General features: G+C 40.2%; 1 protein-coding gene across 2 annotated transcripts; it reads right to left on the bottom strand.

The window, feature by feature from the left end:
* Nucleotides 1–1,819: 1,819 nt before the first annotated feature.
* On the bottom strand, nucleotides 1,820–17,345 carry fbxo25 (F-box protein 25). Of its 2 annotated transcripts, XM_036549729.1 has the most exons (11): nucleotides 17,280–17,345; nucleotides 16,600–16,738; nucleotides 10,707–10,810; nucleotides 10,427–10,476; nucleotides 9,909–10,001; nucleotides 9,285–9,378; nucleotides 7,999–8,183; nucleotides 7,286–7,468; nucleotides 5,321–5,464; nucleotides 3,279–3,305; nucleotides 1,820–2,360 (listed from the first exon to the last, which is right to left on the bottom strand). In XM_036549729.1, exons 2-11 carry the CDS (start codon nucleotides 16,725–16,727, stop codon nucleotides 2,271–2,273), a joined length of 1,098 nt encoding a protein of 365 aa, XP_036405622.1. In that variant the 5' UTR covers nucleotides 16,728–16,738; nucleotides 17,280–17,345; the 3' UTR covers nucleotides 1,820–2,270. The 2 variants fall into 2 exon arrangements, with proteins under 2 accessions (XP_036405622.1, XP_036405623.1); XM_036549730.1 differs by lacking the exon at nucleotides 3,279–3,305.
* Between the last annotated feature and the right edge of the window lie 665 nt (nucleotides 17,346–18,010).

Below are 18,010 nucleotides of genomic sequence, written 5' to 3'. Positions count from 1 at the left end.
TAATCTAATAAAGAGGCACCAGCAAAGTGTTAGTAGAAATGATCGCATATGATAACAGCAAAGATAATGATGGTAATATTAGTCATTTTATTTTAGGCCGAGAAGCTAAATGTATTTGCAATCGCTGGAATTTAATGTAGTGTTGATTAAATGTAGTCTTGAGGAAGGAGAGTATCTGATGTGCATTGCACGATTTGAGGAGACTGTTGTTGAATATGTTAAGGAGTTTTTGTTTTTGTTTTGGGTGAGATGTAGGTGGTATGGATGCCCCCTGAATGCAACATAGTTCTTTGCAATGGTCTCCCCTTCCATTGGTGTTGCTGTGTTATGGGCAACACCACATACGTAGCTACGGTGTAGGGGACCATTTATTTCCAGGAAGAGGGAGTGTGAGTACCATGGTTTTAGACTGACATAAGTTCCGTTTGGTCTGTGTTACAGGTGCATTTCATTTAATTTGTTAAAACATTTTGAAACATGTTTTGTGTGCCACATTAACGTGTGGACTTGTCATGATCAGCTTTTGTTACAAGGTTCAAACTAAACATGTCCTTACATTTTTTCATGACATTTTTTGCCAGTCATGCCTCTGTTTGGTGGATTAATGAATACAAACTGTTTTTTTTCTTTCAGTGAAGTTCTTGCTGCCCAAGTTAAGCGGGGAAACTGACTACTTGACCTAAATTCCATTGTATGAATTCAATGCAGTAGAGTCTTTGTCCGACACTCTGCAGAGCTACTGATTCTTTTAACTGACCATGAATCGTGTAATTAACTGAAATACGGGTGGATTGCCGAGGCAATCCTGTATTCGTGAAAGGCTAGGTCGTAATTTTCAATCATAATAAAATTTTTTTTTTTTTTTTGGAACGTCTGACTGAGTTTTATTTTAGCACTGCAACATGAGAATGCACAGCACATTGCCACGGTATGACGAGAACTGAAAAGTGATCGACAATGGTTTGACGAAATCGGATGCATTGTGAATGTTGCTGATTTTCTTTTTTTGTTCTTGCCCTTTAGCTGCCGCTGGCATTGTTTACAGCCCTGCACATGTTCCCACTTCCTCTGCTCCCAATGCAGGGGTGGAGACGCATAACTAGCTGCACTGAGAATGGGCCACAGTGACTTTAGTCCTTTTTAATGGCCTGTGCTGCCCCAGTTCTCTCTGCTTGGCATTGTCCCACTAAATCTGGCTCTCTGGAGGATATTAACAGTATTCTCAGTATGCCTCAGAGTTTGCTAGGGGATAATAAATCAATTACTGGCATTCAATATAATCAGATTGTGGCTTGTCCTTAAATCTGAAAAACACATTCCTGCACGTGCCCATTTATTATGGTTACACAATATTTTGTGTGAAGAGTGATATAAAAAATGGTAAGAAAAAAGAGCAACAGCAGCTGCTTCAGTTTTTTTATAGTGAAGGATAAAATAGGCATTGTAGTTGGATTTGAATGTACTGCTTTCCTCCCATCAGAAAGGCTACTTCTGTGGAGTGGCTGCGTGTGATGAACAGTTACACCTGGACATGAATGTCATGAAGGCTCCCTCCCATTAAGACCGCAAGCAATGAATGCATTTTTTTTTTTATTTCAGATTGTTACGTTCCTAGCAAATTTCTGTACCAATTGTTTAGTCCTTTCAAGTACATATAAGTTATTGGAATGATAAAGGAATATTACAAAAGTCAAAGAAAGGATACAAAATACATTTTCATAAATAGTACTGTTTACATTTCTGTTTCTGCTGGAAGCAGATTTCACCAAAAGTGTATTGTAAAAAGTCTTGTTATATGGTGACTGCAAATTTACACTTTAGTGTCAACGCTCAGATATTTGCACAGCACAGCAAAATACACAGAACAGAAAGGTAGAGACCTACAAAGCTACGCTTAACGTGCATTCCATTACAACGGAACATAAAGCAGCAGACAGACTTGCACAGACCATAGAGCCACCAACAAGAAACATTTTATACTCCCTCCCAAGGTGTCAAGTGGACGTAAAGATGCTTATCAAATCACGAACAAACTGTTAAATGCCCCCACAGTAGTCCAGACACCATCCTCTGACATTTCTTCGACATGCTAAATCCATTCTTTTTTTTACTGTCATTATTATCCTTTCATTGTATGCAAAGAGCAGAACAAATACAGTATCTTCAGAGCCCTTTTGCATTTAGGGAAAACTGAAACCATTGCACACTCTTGGCGAGCAAAGAAGAAATGCACCTTCCGCTCTACAGAAATCAACAGTGGAAGAAACAGTCTAAAACTTGAAGAGGTCAATGAAGTGCTGTGGTGAGACAGGCATGAAGCAGCTGTCTGGATCATTGGCTGTACAGGGATGCCCAGAGTCCTGGAAGAGAATTGACATGTGTTACTGCAGCAAAGCCAATGAAACAACAGAGTCATAATCTTTGTGTTTAAAAGTTGAAAAAGATACAAAACAGTGGTCACTTCCCTAGTCTTGTGGAGCCTGAATAAAAATGTCCTATAGATAACTCCACAAAGTAGCATTCAACTGAACAAAAGTCAAAGTGACCTCAACATTTTTTCAGGGTGTCTGTGGTAATTTTGGGTAAATGACACAATGGACTGGGTCCTATAATAGAAGGTTACAAAGGCATTTAATTGGGCTACTTTTTCAAACAAAAATGCTTGACTTCCTTTAAAAGATAAATCCCATTGGGTTTAAGGTTTGTGGTGGGTGTCAATTTAATATTTCTGCCAAAAACAACACTGTTTTGTGACTGATTTTAGACAGTGTAAACAACCCAAAAGTGGTAACTCAGAGGCCAGAGAGGTGGTCAAGATAGGAGTCACGAAGAGGAGACAACTTTACCACCTCATGTATGGTGCCAAAGTGGAAGTGGTTTACAGCCTCTACAAATCAGCTATACAAGCTCCTTTTGGCCTGCGCAAGTGATGGAATGTCCATAAACTTGGCGAGTGCTGCTGGAAATCCAATTTATACCCTACAAATACTTCCTTGCATTAATGAATGTCAAACTAATTTTACTGAGTATCAGTATATCAGGAATATTACCTTAGAGAAGAGAGATACACTGATCTCTCATGGTAATGAAAAGCGATTTAAATAATAAGAAGACCAAATTAAGTGAGGAATGCTGCATATTACCCTTACTGCTTCTAGGGGGAGGGCTGGGGGGGGGGGGGGCAGTCTTATAAAATTATTTATAGTAACACCAACACAAAGAGTGCTCGTAGAAAAAGGTGGACAGCAATGGAGGAAAGTAGAAGAAATTTCAGATACCTTGAATAACAAAGCCAGATGGCAGTCCTTGTGAAATCAGGGAGGAGGGGGCAGAAGGAGGGGATAGCATGGATGGAAAAGGTCAAAGGTTACAGATTAGCAAGGAAGGGAGGGCTTCTCTACTGTTGCTTAACACTGCACCAGATGTCAGAGTTTTTAATAGAGGTATAAATGAAATGAAAATAATGAAAATTTGCAAGTAAGAAAAAGACAGGAATGCATCAGGTTCTTCAAAGGCTACCACTCTATGAGTAACACGCAGCAGTTAATGTGTATGTGTACTTTTACAACTGTAGACTAGTTTCTCAGAGGATATCAGGAAAACTCAAATGCCATGCTAAGACATTCTTAAATTCATTCATCAGTTAAGATATTGAATTCTACAGCTCTTAAAATAGTGACCACTTTATTACAGATGGGAATTTTTAAAATAGGAGCATCCTTGGATGCGACATAATGACACATTTTCGTAATGGTAATAATGAAATGGTCAATTCTCAAACAGATTCTTTGTTATGCTTGTTTCATTAAATAAACAATGACATTAATTAAATCTAACTGTGAAACAGTTTGCCATAAACAGAAAAAATAAGATTTTTTAAAAAATTATTTCCCAGTACTTTATCAGATGCAAATTAATATCTTGTGTCAATGTCCCATGACTATTTAGGTGAATTTCACCATTAAGTTTCTGTTATTTTCTTAAAATATACCCAACTATTTAAGTCTAAATACAGAAGATTCAAGACTCAATAAGCTGAAGGTGAATTGCTACTTCTAAATACCACCCAAAGCTGTTAACAGTGTCAGAACAACTTTAATAGAACCAGTGGTAAGCAGGCATTAGAGGATATTAAGTCCAAATATAATCTTAATTGCAGTGGTGTGACTTCTACTCTGAAAAAGAACACTTTAGAATATTACCAAACCTGAAAATGGTATCTGAAAAGCATTCCTTCTCTGGAAACAAAGAGTATAGTGATCACACTGACCATTAAAACAGTCTGATTTAGAGGCCAGTTAATTTACAGGCTCATTTTTGAAAGGTCTGTAGTGCTGATTACAGTATGGAATAGAAAAATAAAATGGATCCATTAAAATGAGAGCAACAATGAGTGTAAGACTCCATTAGCAATGAGTGCAACTCACTTATTGCTTATGGAGGATCTGGGGTGATTTCAAAGATTTAAATCAGCCCTTTTCAAGGGTAAAACAGCATTATTAAGTACAAGTATTAGGTCTGCGAACACCCCCATGCATAATAAATATACATCTGGATACAGCAGGGGTAAGGCGTAATGAGGTGTGGCAGGGAGGAGTACAGAGGAAGCCAGTACTACAGTGTGGAGGACTCAGTTTCAGTAGGGGAGGTCATTTAAGATAGAGGGGGGGGGAAAGAGTGACTGTAGCACTGCACAGTGGAATACACCAACTGTGCCAATACTGAGCTATAAAGCCAGGAGTGTCTGCACCTGCTCCTAAAGGGCTGTGTAGTAACGTGAAACTAAAATGTGCAATATTTCAGCAAATCCAAACATATACCACATACGTTATAATACAACAGCCTCTTTCCTACGCCAATTAGTTCATGTACTGCAGAACACATATGTTATGAGGACTATAATTTTACAAAATAATTTTCTGTATACAGCATGCATGAAATTACATATAACAAAAGGACAATGGTATAGTGACATATGGCATTTAACATGTGGACTATATTTTTTATAGAAATTCCTTTAGTTTGGATCTGAAATTTGCATACACTTATCTTCATATTTCCACAGGATCATATAATCTTAATTGTATATACTGTAGGGTACACATAACTTACTGTAGTTCAGGTAAGTTCAATCAAGACAGTGAAGCTCTGGTCATGGGATTATTTGCTCAGACAGAAGAAAGAACTCCCACATACCTGCCCTAGAGGACTGTAATTGGCCACTTCTGGCTTCAAATTTAAACAGAACACCCCTTTTTACAGCTTGCTTACTGTTTCGTTGTTTGTGCTTTCTAGAAATGATAAAAGGTGTTCAGCTTACCTTCCAGAACAGAATGCTACAGTGTCTGCAGAACTGCAGAGTGTCTCCATATTGCTCCCTTTTGGGATAATACTTCTGGAGGGTGAAGTACATCAGCTTCCAGTCCACGTGCCCCTTCTCGGACAGAATTAAATGCCTGCAGAACTGAAAAACAAATAAAGAGTCTTAAGCCTGGCACGCAGCAATGCTTTAAGCCCCGATTCAGCCCTGACGATAGCCCTTATTAACTTGCTGTGATTATTGCTGAAACTCGCACGTTGGCTTGACACCACAGACCCCCACTGCGTGTCAGATGCTTACCAGCTACAATGCTCTCTCCTGTGAGAACCTAGGGGGCTGGTGAATCAGGATGTGGCAAGTCGGGAAATTTTCACCTGGAGTGCATTCAGTGCCATTAGCACCTTTGCTAATTGAGCGAACAGGAAGGACTGCCAACAGCCAAACCAGCACGATCGGTCAACAATGTAATATGCCTGCAGCTGTTTCCAGCATGCTGTTTACTGCCGAATCACCACATCAAGTGTTGGCAAGGGAGCCGGGGAGGAAGACACAATCCCATCAAAATGCAACAGTGATGCAATCAATGGATAGATATACTGTAGCCAGATAGCCGAGGAGAAATTATAGGTGATGCTGCATGTTCTGACTTCAGAGCAGTTTTTTAAAAGCACATTTGAGAAAGTAATTATCATGGTTGCATTTTGATGTGGTGAGACATACCATAATTCTCCGATCATAAAACTTCATGCTTATTTGTCAGACCAGACTCCAATGGTTCTCTAGTAGGGAACGTGGTGATCTCTATACTCACAATTGTCAAAAGCCACACTGTATGTTCTGGGTTTTAACAGTAGCGACTCCTATCCAGATGGTGGAAAAGTACTTAAGACAGACAAGATTGCACAAAGAAACTGTTTAGCACTTAAAATGGTATCCCTCATACCATGTTTCATTTTGGCTGAAGCTGTGACAGTGTAGGGTTAGGACCTGTTCCCCCAAAGCAAACTCACGAGACCCAGAAGCCAGGAAGCCCTGAGGCTTTAACATGTAAGTCTGCGGTATGTACAATCTTCTGGCTGGATTTACATTACTTTGTTTGAATACTTCAGTGACTATTACAATTCATGATCTTTATTTGTATACGTATATCAATACAAATAAAGACTATAAATGAATAATAACACTCTTAAAATACAATCTTAATGTATGATCATACAGTCCTCAAAAACTGTTGTTACAAATTTTGTTAATACAACAATGCATCAACAGATTCTGTATCTTACAGCAAATCATGCAAATCAGACCCACTTCTAACAGAGTGACCCAATAGAGGCTGGATAACAACTGAGAACCAAGGGCCTAGGTAGTGTTTCATTCTTGCAATTCAATGGCTCCTCAGCCCTCTAGTGGTCATTCTGTGTACCACATACTACACTTTCGTAACGTGATGTGCCCCCTAAATCCCTCTGCTGTTTGCTGTAAATATTTTGTAATAAAAATATAACTCTTACACAAAAAAATAAAATATTTAACATTTTTGTTACAATTTGGAATGTTTTATTTATTCGTAACATTTTTGTAATGACAAAGAACACCAGTGTGGGTGCCACTGTGCTCCACGCAGATAACGCGTGCTAGGTTTGATTAACATCCTCCAGCACAGGACTAGTGATTTTGTGCTATCATGACATCAGCAGCTTCTACTGGCTATGATTCACACCTCTGTTTTGCTCTTTAATGGATCCCATAAGAACTCAACTTCAGCTCACAATGCCCAGGGGTAGTGTGACTTAGGAGACAGTCTGTGCAGTGTTGGCTTTGCTTGTATTCATCTCCTCATTCCCCTGCGCAGTAATATGTTTCTGATGTTTGAACAGCTGCTTAAACGTCCAGCTCTCCGCAGCGTGACATGAGAGGACATTCCCCAGATGTTTGCCTGGGTCTGAGGGAGGCGGCGGTCCGTACCTGCTTCTCCGCGAAGTGGAACTGGCACAGCTTCTTCCACAGCTGCCGGTCCTCACTGAGCATGTGCAGAGTGGGCGTGGCCTGCCCCAGGTTGATGATGTCCCAGGCGTCTGAGAACTTGTACAGTATGTTGTTCTGCATATGCAGCGGCAGGTCGCTAAGTGTCACCCCATTGGTTATTTGCTGGAAGAAACGCAGAGGAGTTGCTGGTAGCCATGGTATTGTGCTGCACTGTTCTCTGCAGCACAATGCTGCATTATACTGTCACTGTCTGAGGGCTTTCACGTACACAGCACAGCCCTCTGTTAAGGTTCATAATAGATGTGGTGAATCAGAACGCAATGCTTCTTTAATGAAAATAGTTGACAGCATTCTGAGGCCATTATCTCTGCTACGACAATCCCATCAACAGAGAAATAAACTGCTATCTGCACAAATCACATGAGAGAAAATGGACTCTAAAGGCACATTAATTTTGCTCTTCGGTTCACTTACATGACCTCTCCATTAATTTATGTGGACTGAACAGAAGAGCAGAGGAGGGTAATTATGATATATTACAAACTCTGTCATAAAGTAAGATATAATTCAGTGCAAAACAGCATTGCGATTTTTTAGATTCAGATGCCATTTACACAATAACAAAACATTATTTTTTTAGTTGACTGAGACACATGACAGAAGCCCTGAGAAACACAGTTATCCCAGCATACCTTGGGGATCTGGAGGTTGTTGAGCTGCTGCTGCCAGTTCAGAATGGTCTCCAACCTGCAGACCCAGATATTGATGTTTCCTACCAGCACCGACTTCCCCACCTCCCGGATCAGGATACAGAGAGTGGAGCTCAGATCCTGGAGGAGATCTTTGATGAGACGTGGATTCTGCTGGTCCTCAAGTACTGCGTCATGGAAAAATAAAACAACTCAGCTCTAACATTCAGGAACACATTTTCAGTTGCTCAAAGCCACAGCAGACACTCCAAACAGAGGGTGTAACTGAACCAAAGGTGCATATTTTTTAAAAGTACTTATTTAAGCTGCCAACTTTTTAGTTCACAAAGAGCTGTTTTGGCTAACTTAGGCCAATGTTTGATTATGCCTTTGATCCGCCCGGCAATAAGTTGAAGCCAGTAATCAGGAAGCGATCTGGTAAGGTGGCCTCGTGGTGTGCGTCCGCCCACATACGGGAAGCCTGCGGGTTCAGTCCCGAAGCCGAGCTATACCAAAGGCTTTAAAAATGGGACTGGCAGACAGCAGAGCGGGGACGGGTGGAGATGTGGCCCTGCAATGAACCAGGGTCCTGCTCCGGGAGGCGCGTTAAAGCACCACAACAGAGCAACGGGGATACGCTCCAACCTATGAGCCGCTTGCTCCTGGATGTCGCTTCAACCACCTGCTAATAACCTCTGAGATGAAAACAATCCCCTGCCCAGCGCGGGGCCTGCAGAGTGGTGCAGTGGGAGCAGGGTGCAGAGTTCTGACCCTCTGATCCACTGCCGTCGGGAACTCGAGTTAAGCTGAGCAACGTAAAGACAGGAATATCAAATTTGTGAGTTTAAAAGATCGGTGTTCTCCCAAGGCTAGGCTCAAGTTGCCCATAACTCCATCGTAAAGCAGGCTTGACTTGATTCAGGATGAACCTTAAAAGGACTCCATACAGGGCAGCAGGAAAGAACAATGGACATTGGTCCCATCACCACAGGGTTATGGGGTTGACTCCCAGGTGAGACATTACTAATCCACCTGACTGAGGAAATTTACTTGCTCTAGTGAAATCCACCTGCATAAATGTGTAATCAGTCAGTCGAAAACCTCCATGCAAAATGGGACCTGCCAGAAGGTGATAGATTAATCTAATAACACACTATTAAGAGTCAGAGTTTTATCCAAACAAGTTGATTTTGGCACTGTGCAATCATGATGTCTTCTGTGTGTTCCACTTTGCAATGAACCACCCTGTCACCACGGCGGCCTTGTGACGGCTCTCATGCTCATCTCACCCTTTTTGACGATCTTCTCCAGAATGTTGAAGTAGTTCTTCTGTGCAGCGCCACTCAGGGACGTCAGCTGAGACTTCGCAATCAGCTGCAGCAGCTGGATGGGGGATGGAGAAAGGACTTTAAAGCGAGCCCCGTCACTCACGCTGAATAAGAACGTCACATCTAAGGTACCTATTTAAACTCGATTCATTTACAGCAAACTGTTCTCTGAGTGATGGCACTGTTTACCTTAAAATGATAATTTAATGTGCGTGTCTACTTGAAGCTTGTAATTATATTTGATGCCTTCTGTAACAAAAACAGTATGTGTCTGAAACTGTACCAGATGGAAGGATTAAGTACACGCTAAACAGAAACATGGGCGGGATGGCTCACGGTGGATTCCAAAATGTCTGATATCTCCATTTAAGCACAGTCCCAGAGTTTTATTTTGTAATGAAACTCCTCTTTCTAAGTCACATTTAATGCATACATTTCTGATAAATTACAAAGTTAAGACTATGCTGTATGTAGTCGCACCTGCATGGTTATGCATATACTGTTTTAGCAATGGATGCTACTGATACCAAAAGAAAGCAAGACACGACAAAACTACTGCACAGAATCAAATACTTCATGTCTTACCTTCACCACATAGTTGAACCTCCGGATATCCTGTATGGCGCTGGAAAAATCTAGGCGGTTAAAAGCCTCTCCTAATGTACAGTAACCATGTCTCTGTGGGAAAAAAAACACAAACACAATAACACTTTCTGTGTGCTGATGTGGACAGAAAGTTATACGGTTATATGGTAATATGGTTATATGATATGCTTTTGAGTACCTCAGTGGGAATACACACCTAACAAAGTCATACTTACAAATACTATATGGCAATACACATAAACACTCTTGAAACTTTAAGAAAGTACAAAGCACAAAAGCTAGAAACAAATGTACTATAGGATTTTAATGTACTATAGGATTCATTTTGGGCAAACCACTTGATTTACAACAATAGCCAATGAACGGTCATCAATTATCAGTCCACATTTCATAAGACACAAACACCAATATTACAGGAATATAAGTAATTGTAATGGGACAGATTAAAAAGCAATAGAGAGAGGAGAAAATGTCAACATATCCAGGTCAACACTCACTTCTCTAGTGCTCTCCTTCTGAACATAGATCCACTTCTCTTGATAGAAAACTGCAATAAAGGAAAAGTGGTCAAACCAGAACATGTAAAAGACTACATTGTGTGGCATCGTCTTAAATCAACACAGCAAGCCTCTTTAATGCCTCCAGGCAGTTTGTGCAAGTACACAGAGATAATACATTTCAAAATGACATCCATTTATCTTTTGCAGTTGCATTTATGCAATGGCATTTATTTTCATTTTGGCAACATTGAAAAAGCCAGTCACATTTTATGCTTACACTGTGATCTTGTGTTGTTGTTGAAGTAATCCTTTTTCCTCTTTTTAGCAGCTACTTCGCAGACGTCCCCCCCAAAGAGGTTTTCTTTGTTTTCATCATCCAGCCTGCTCGAAAAGAGAACACTGCTGTTAGGAAGAACTGTGTATGAACGAACAGTGATTTTTTACCATATAAAGGACAGAATCTGAATCAGGTGCCATGCACAGCATCCTGGTTGCTCTTCATTATATAAGGGGGCATTCCAAGCAGCATTATCACTAAAATATTTTAGGATTGCAATGTGGACATTTTCGTTAAAACCTTAGCGGGAGTTGGGAGTCTTAAGCTCACTTATGTAATGGAACTGAATGAAAATGCAATTCACAAGTCCAGAAGTCAGTCCATTCAAAAGAACAAAAATGTCACACTACACAGTCAGACCACAATTTACACACCCTGTAAAGAGACAAATTAACAGTAACATACACAGCAATAGTTTATGTGACAAATGAACAATGTGATTGAATAACCCCAAGTCATCTGTAACAGTTGCACTGCATCATACCTTTTTTCTTGTACAAGCAGGTTAAAATGCTAAAGCTAGGCTTCTCCTGTTCAGGTTGCATGTGTCAATTTCCATGTTAGCTAGCTTAGGTGGCTTACTCATTAAGTTTCAGGAAATGGCTTCAAAGGCAACAAAAGAAAAATGCTCCAGCTCTGCGCACACATGCACTCTGCTTTCTATACTGCCCCAACATGTCACGAAATCCCATGGAGGCCCCCTGATTCTAATGATAGCTCTGATCGTACCCATGCGCTAGCCATTAAAAAGATAGTATCTTTCAAATATATTTTAGGACAAGAGATGAGTTATTTTCTTTAGAAAATCTAAGAGAGGTTACATTCATTTAGCATTCCTTCACACAAAATTCATGCCACATGCCAATTTTATTCAGATTTCTGCTGCGTTCCTCACGTTCAAAGAGATTTGGAGTATTTCCGTCACTAGGCCTTCATTACAGACCAAATACTCTGCAAGGGCTTTAACTTCTGTCCAAAATATTTCATAACACAAAAGCCATACTAAATTTGGAATGATCTTCCTCCATGTGCATTATGTGAGTATTTATTCTGATCTTTGCAGCCAGCATTACCTTACAGCACAGCAAATTATGTCAAAGGCATACCGGATAAATTACCAGTGGCTGATAGATCAAAGCAGCCCACTGATGTTCAATGCATCAAATCCGTGATTTAAGGTCTTTCACCTGACTGCTCCATCAGCAGCTGCCCCATTAGGGAAAGGAGTGGAGATTGAAACCTGATAGCCTTCTGCCTACAAGATCCAAAGACATTTATTCCAATCAGTGAGTATGAACCAGTCACTGCAGAATAGCTTGTGATATGCTTTCATGCCATAGGAGAACAAAACTTTTCCTTCACACACACTAAGAGGTGAGCAATTCCACAGCCAAATTAAAACTTTGATCCTCCAACTAATGAAACAAAAATCCTTTCCAAATTGTGCTAATAGTTTCAGCCTTCAGAAACTGGCACTGTGGTCTTCAGGTGAAGCTTCCGCTCTAGTATCCTGGCAGGTTGAGAGTGTAGTATCAAGCCAGAACATAAGAGCTTCCAAATGGTAACCACTGCCTCCTTTATTGGCAAGCCAGCGTAAAAGAAATGAACTGCGGACCTATGTGTGCAGTTAATAATAATAATAATAATAATAACGGGGAGTTTATGGCTCCTCATGATCAAAAGACCCTTCTTCCAATAAAACAATCTTCTGTGTAGACTTGCAGCATGTCTGACTATCCTGTTTATCTTTTTAGCTTTAGTTTGGATTTAGCTTTATGGAAGACAAGTGTTGAGTGTAGTTTTAAAAAGCAGAACACGGGAGTGATCATAATAAAAAGTTTGTTAATAAAAGGTTTGTAGTAAAATGAAATCTGAAAATGACAAAGTGAGTTTATCCACTGCCTTTCTATATAAGCTACAATTACAAACTAACCATTTAAAAAAATCCACGATGTACACGGCTTCTTCCCTAGTTTAAACATCGCTGGAATGACAGTTTGTTTGGATACATATGACCTGAAACTTGATGCGATAAGAGTGATGGATCTGAAAAAATAATCAGGAAAATACAAGCCCCCGTTTTGATTCCCCTTTCATCCAGACACATCGAGCATGAGTCACGAGGGGATTGCTTGCGTGGTATGCAATAAACTAACATTTCATGGTGAATTCTTGCGCTGGACCCAAGGACAAAAGAGGCAACACTGGAACGGGCCAGAAAAAGCACAAAACTAATGTTTCTTTGTCTCCATTTAAACCGAACCTCGTGAACCCAGGACTACGCAGGTCATGACAGACACTATGACATACAAGTACTTTCTAGGATGGTAAGTTTCTGCACTGATGACATCAGTTTTGATGCAGGTGTACCATGCTGAGGCCATTAAAGTGTTCACAGAGTGGAGAAAAGGCAGACGGCCCTGGTTTCCTCCTGTTTACATTCTGGTGCATTTCTTCCATATTACCAGATGCTTTAGAGTCCTGCTAAATTGTTCTTACAGTTGCCAAATGGTTTATAGCGAGCTAGTGTTCTCTGAAAGTGTATATGCTGACAGTAGGCATGGGACTTACTGCTTGTAAACTGGAGATCTAGCAGACATGAATACCAGTAAAAGGCCTTAAAACTAACAGCTTTCATTTTTTGCAGGCTGTATCTTTGCCCAGCCAATTGATTTCCTTTGTGAGGTAATCTCTTTAATGCTATCATAAACGTTGCTTTCCAGCTGTTTGTGAACACAATACTGATCTAGAAATTCACTCTACAGCTACTGATTAGTTGACAATATCACAGCCACAACACCATCAGAACCCAGATTTTAGTGGAACTAAATGAGAGCATTTTAGTGGAACTAAACGAGAGAATTGGGCAAAGCACTGTTGTTCAGTTACACAACTGAAAGTGACTGCAGTTATCTGCACAGAGATAATCTGGTTAAATCTGTCCAAAGTCTGTTTTGTGTTATTGTGAACATTGACCAGAAGCCACAATTCAGACTGATTTTTAGGAGCATCATATCATAGACAAACATACTTATTCCATAAAAAACAGAAAACACCAGAGAGAACTTTGCAGGTGCAAATGAAACAGACGTTATATTCCTTTCTATAGGTAAGGCCTTGTGGAAATTTCAGAGGAGGAGCAATGCAGGGTCTGTCATGTCAGCTGTCAGCAGGGGTTCTTTGAGGGAGCACTGGTCATTGTGAGGTGCAGTATGATGCAATCCCTCTGGAAACAAAAAAGCAGCTCCACCACTGGTAGGTGGAAGAAAGCACAACTACCCAGGGACTCACTGCTAACTGCCTACTGCCGTCAGCAAAGGCTGGTCAGTGATCAGGGCCCAAGAAATATTTCTTGACATCACGCCAAGTGCTCTCTGGCTGATTACTGATCCAAAATCAGTGTTTCTGATGGGAGCTGGGAGAGAGGAAATGTTCTGGCAGGCAGCTACTGAATACATGCTCCTCTTAAGCTTCTGTAATAAAAGTGCAACACTACCTCTCCAGTGGAACTTGCTATCTACTCCAAATATAAGCCTCATATTTATTTTTCTTGAATAAATCATGTCATAGAACAATTGTGGCTGAACTTGTACACATACATATTAATCAAGGCCTTCTTGGAATAAAAACCAGACGGTGTTGTTTTATTTACCATGATGGTGTTGTTCTGAAGTATGACTGAGCACATCTAAGCCCTGAGGGAGATTTTTTTCACAAAATAAGTGGAAATATTTTACATCTGCTTCTGTTATTATCTATTATTATTATTATTATTATTACACACCCTGTATTTTCAATTATCCCTGTATACAGTTATATTAGATAACATTACATTCCTACATTGCATCTAAGTCTGATGTTTTAATATTTACATGAAAAAAAATATGTTTCAAAATCTAATTAACGAAGGGACTGGAAAATTCCAGACAATGTCTTCAAATAAAAAAGCAGAACGTTAACTTGAAACACATGACAAAACAGATGCAAGATAAGAACACGGTGAAGGAGGCCTTAAATCTCAGCACTGATCTTATTTCTCGAATGGAGGCAAAATGGGAGGACAAATGCTTTTCATTCTTCAAAGACACAGGCGTTTCTGCAGTGCAAATCCAGCTTGCTATGCCAACAGGCACTGCCTCCAAGCATAGCTAGCAGGGCCTGAGACCTACACTTCTACTGTTCTCAGACACTTCATGTCCTCAAAGTTAATTATCATGAGCATACTTGTGTTTTTTTTTTTTCAGAAAGCACTACAAATCTGTTATGACACAAAGGCTGTATGACACAGCAATAACCTTAGCCACTGGCTCCTGTGTTGTAACCATTATTCACCTGTGTTTGACCCATACCCATGAGGCAGCGTTTTTTTTTGGTGCAATTCACTTTTTCCTCTTTGCCTTTTCTTTACAGCCCTACCCAGAATACTGAGTCCTGTCTCCATGATGCTACAGCAGTAATTATAGGATATGCTCTGCTTGTTCCTTTCCTGGATGCCCTGAGGTCTATTGCCATGACACCTCTTCAGAAATTAAAGGGTGCACTGTAGCTACTTGTACCATCGGAGGCACAGTGCATTGCCACAAAATGAGCTCAGAGGCTTTGCATTTCACTGGCCTGTGGGCAGCTCCGAAATGCTCCGGTTCTTCCACTCTCATCCAGTTCATTACCAAAAACATATGCAACCTAAGAGTGAGATTTGGGTACTTCTAAACTGCATCAAAGGAATTAACACTATTCTCTTTCAAACTCATCATTTTAATGTTTTAGAATACCCAGTCCTAAGGCATTAAAAAATGCCTTAATGGTACAACAACCTTAAAATGTGGCAACAATCCACAGATATAAACAACCTAAATAATTACACCATTATCAGAATGGACTGTTACGCAATCCTGTAATAATTACGATAAATATGAGAGATAATTAGTTATATAAGACCTAAGTCCGATGAAAGGCAGAATCAAAGAATCAAAGAAATCACACTTGGTAGGCTGGCTGTTAAAGGTCATTTGAGAACAGTGCTCTCCTTCATTAGAAAGAGGGCTGCATTCTCTTCCATCAGCATGTTCATTCTATTGCTCACAAGGTGACACTTCAGCACAACCCAGCCTTTTAACTAACCTGAGCTTATCACAGTTTTCAAACATTTCAAACATTTACTAAATTATGACAGAAGTTTGAGCAAGGTCCATCACCTCTTTATCTTATGTGTGAAAAGCCAGAAATGACACCATTCAGTCCACATCGTAAACATAAATAGAGTACATAAACCATTCCAACTCGGGGCTGGTCACTAATCAATAGGATCCAATAAGAAAACAAAGACGGTTGCACAGTTGGTCGATGGATGATTTAGATAATAATCCAATGGCAACCTGTGACATAAGCAATCCATACTGTGTGCTACAACGAAATGAGTACCATGGTAAATTAATTCACATCTAAATGAATGCTACCTATCCAACTGCAGGTCTTTTCCCCCTTTTCCCCTATAATAAACCTAACTGCATTCTATTTGTGACGTCCATTATCTCTGTGCAAAATATTACTTTAATGACTTGACCTCAAGCTAACACACACTCTAGCTGGGTCCTGTATATTTAACTATGTATGGACATTATTTTAAGATAAACTAACTGTAATGAAACAGCACACATGCATTTCAGTGGCTTGGAAGTTTCAAAATCTCAAAACAAGCTGTACTCAAGTCAGGTAGACTGCATAGCAGATATATAACCTATCACCATTAGAGAAGCAATATTTGAAAAGATACTGATTGTGATTTTAAGTAGTGTTTAAAATGTGTTTTCAAAAGGAAAGGGTTTGTTCTTACTCTTCCAAATCAAGTGCGTTATTGTTGCTTCGCAAATCATGGCCATAGAACTCGAAACGCTTCCATCCGTCTTCAGTCTTTATCCAGCTCCATCCTGGGGACCTCCAGTCCTGGCCCAAGAACGGCATCCTTCACCTGGCTTTGGAAAAAGAGAACAGTCCAATATTTCCAGCTCACAAAAGGATGTTAATAACATAGCTAGCGTTATCTGGAGAAACCACACAAAGCTGGCCAGCGAGCCTGCTATAGCTACAACTAGCTAGCCACACTAGTCCCAACTATGTAGCTAGCAAGCTAACATTTAAAACTGTTTTAACTAACGGTAGCTAAATTCAGATGACAGTTCACCAGATGTCTTCCTGTTTTAATCTACCTTGCAAGACAGCTATCTCCTACCCAGATATGTTGCGAAAATTACATCGACATAACTAGTTGTTAGTGGAGTGCGCAACTAGACCCATTGTAGGAATCTAATTTAGCTGGCTAGCTGGCAACAATAGCTAGCCTATCTTGGCTAGCGAAAAAGGTTGGTAAAAATGCAAAGACAGCTGAAAAACCTGGCTTACAAGCCAACTAGCCACTTAATGCCGGATGAAAAAGCTTCAAGATTGTGGTATTTCTAATTATTTTTGCATGACAACAAATTTAACCCGTATAATTCAGCCAGTAAATTTCCTTACCAACAGCTCTTCCTTTGTTGTATTGAAAAATTCAGCCTTTCCCGAGAATTATTGACGGAAGTAAACAGTCTTTTTATTGGAATGTGGAACGCCTCTTCGAGTTATTTGATTGGATGCTTTGTTTGTATTTACCCTGTTGCTACCCAGTATCTGACTGCGGATTGGTCTGCGTAGCTTTCAATCATAACGCAATTTATCTGCTGTGTTTTTCTAAGGCATCTACCGACACGTGACTAAGAGCCCTGCACATGTCTGCATGTTTTGGTTTTGGGGTGGGGGATGGGGGTTGAAAGTGAGCTGGCAGCTTTGACGGAACTGAATGTGCTCTATTCATTAAAAGTAATATTAAAGAAAATACATGTTCCTCAACTTTAGTCCCTCGGTTCGGGTAAATTACACGCCGTCGTGCCAGGCACGAAGGCAGCGACCACTGCGTTTAGCCAACTATTTGAAAACATTACAAGCCTCCGTTTTTTTTTTTTTCGAAATGCAGAAATCTTTGGAAACCAGTCAGGACAGTAAAGCATTGTGCCTTTCCCGCATGGCTGAGAAGCGCAGAGACAATGAGCGTAATTAATACCAGTGAACAAAAGAATATTACGCATCGTCCAGCGTATCTACGTACGGGTTACATCACCGAGTGTCTTCGCTTTTTAAAAGGGAATACTGTACACCAAGTATGTATTGTGTTTGTGTATTGTTTGCATCAAATTTATTTAAGCGACGCAGGC

This window comes from Megalops cyprinoides, chromosome 17 (assembly GCF_013368585.1).
Source record: "Megalops cyprinoides isolate fMegCyp1 chromosome 17, fMegCyp1.pri, whole genome shotgun sequence".
Taxonomy (NCBI): Eukaryota; Metazoa; Chordata; class Actinopteri; order Elopiformes; family Megalopidae; genus Megalops; species Megalops cyprinoides.
This window is presented reverse-complemented; position numbering and strand designations above follow the sequence as displayed.

Excerpts from the sequence above, each read along its gene's own strand:
- fbxo25 (XM_036549729.1), bottom strand. The coding sequence starts at position 16,727 with ATGCCGTTCTTGGGCCAGGACTGGAGGTCCCCAGGATGGAGCTGGATA. Across the intron at positions 10,811-16,599 it reads AACGCACTTGATTTGGAAGA|GCTGGATGATGAAAACAAAG; the intron begins GTAAGAACAAAC and ends CTTTTCGAGCAG. Across the intron at positions 10,002-10,426 it reads AGAAGGAGAGCACTAGAGAA|AGACATGGTTACTGTACATT; the intron begins GTGAGTGTTGAC and ends TTTTTCCCACAG.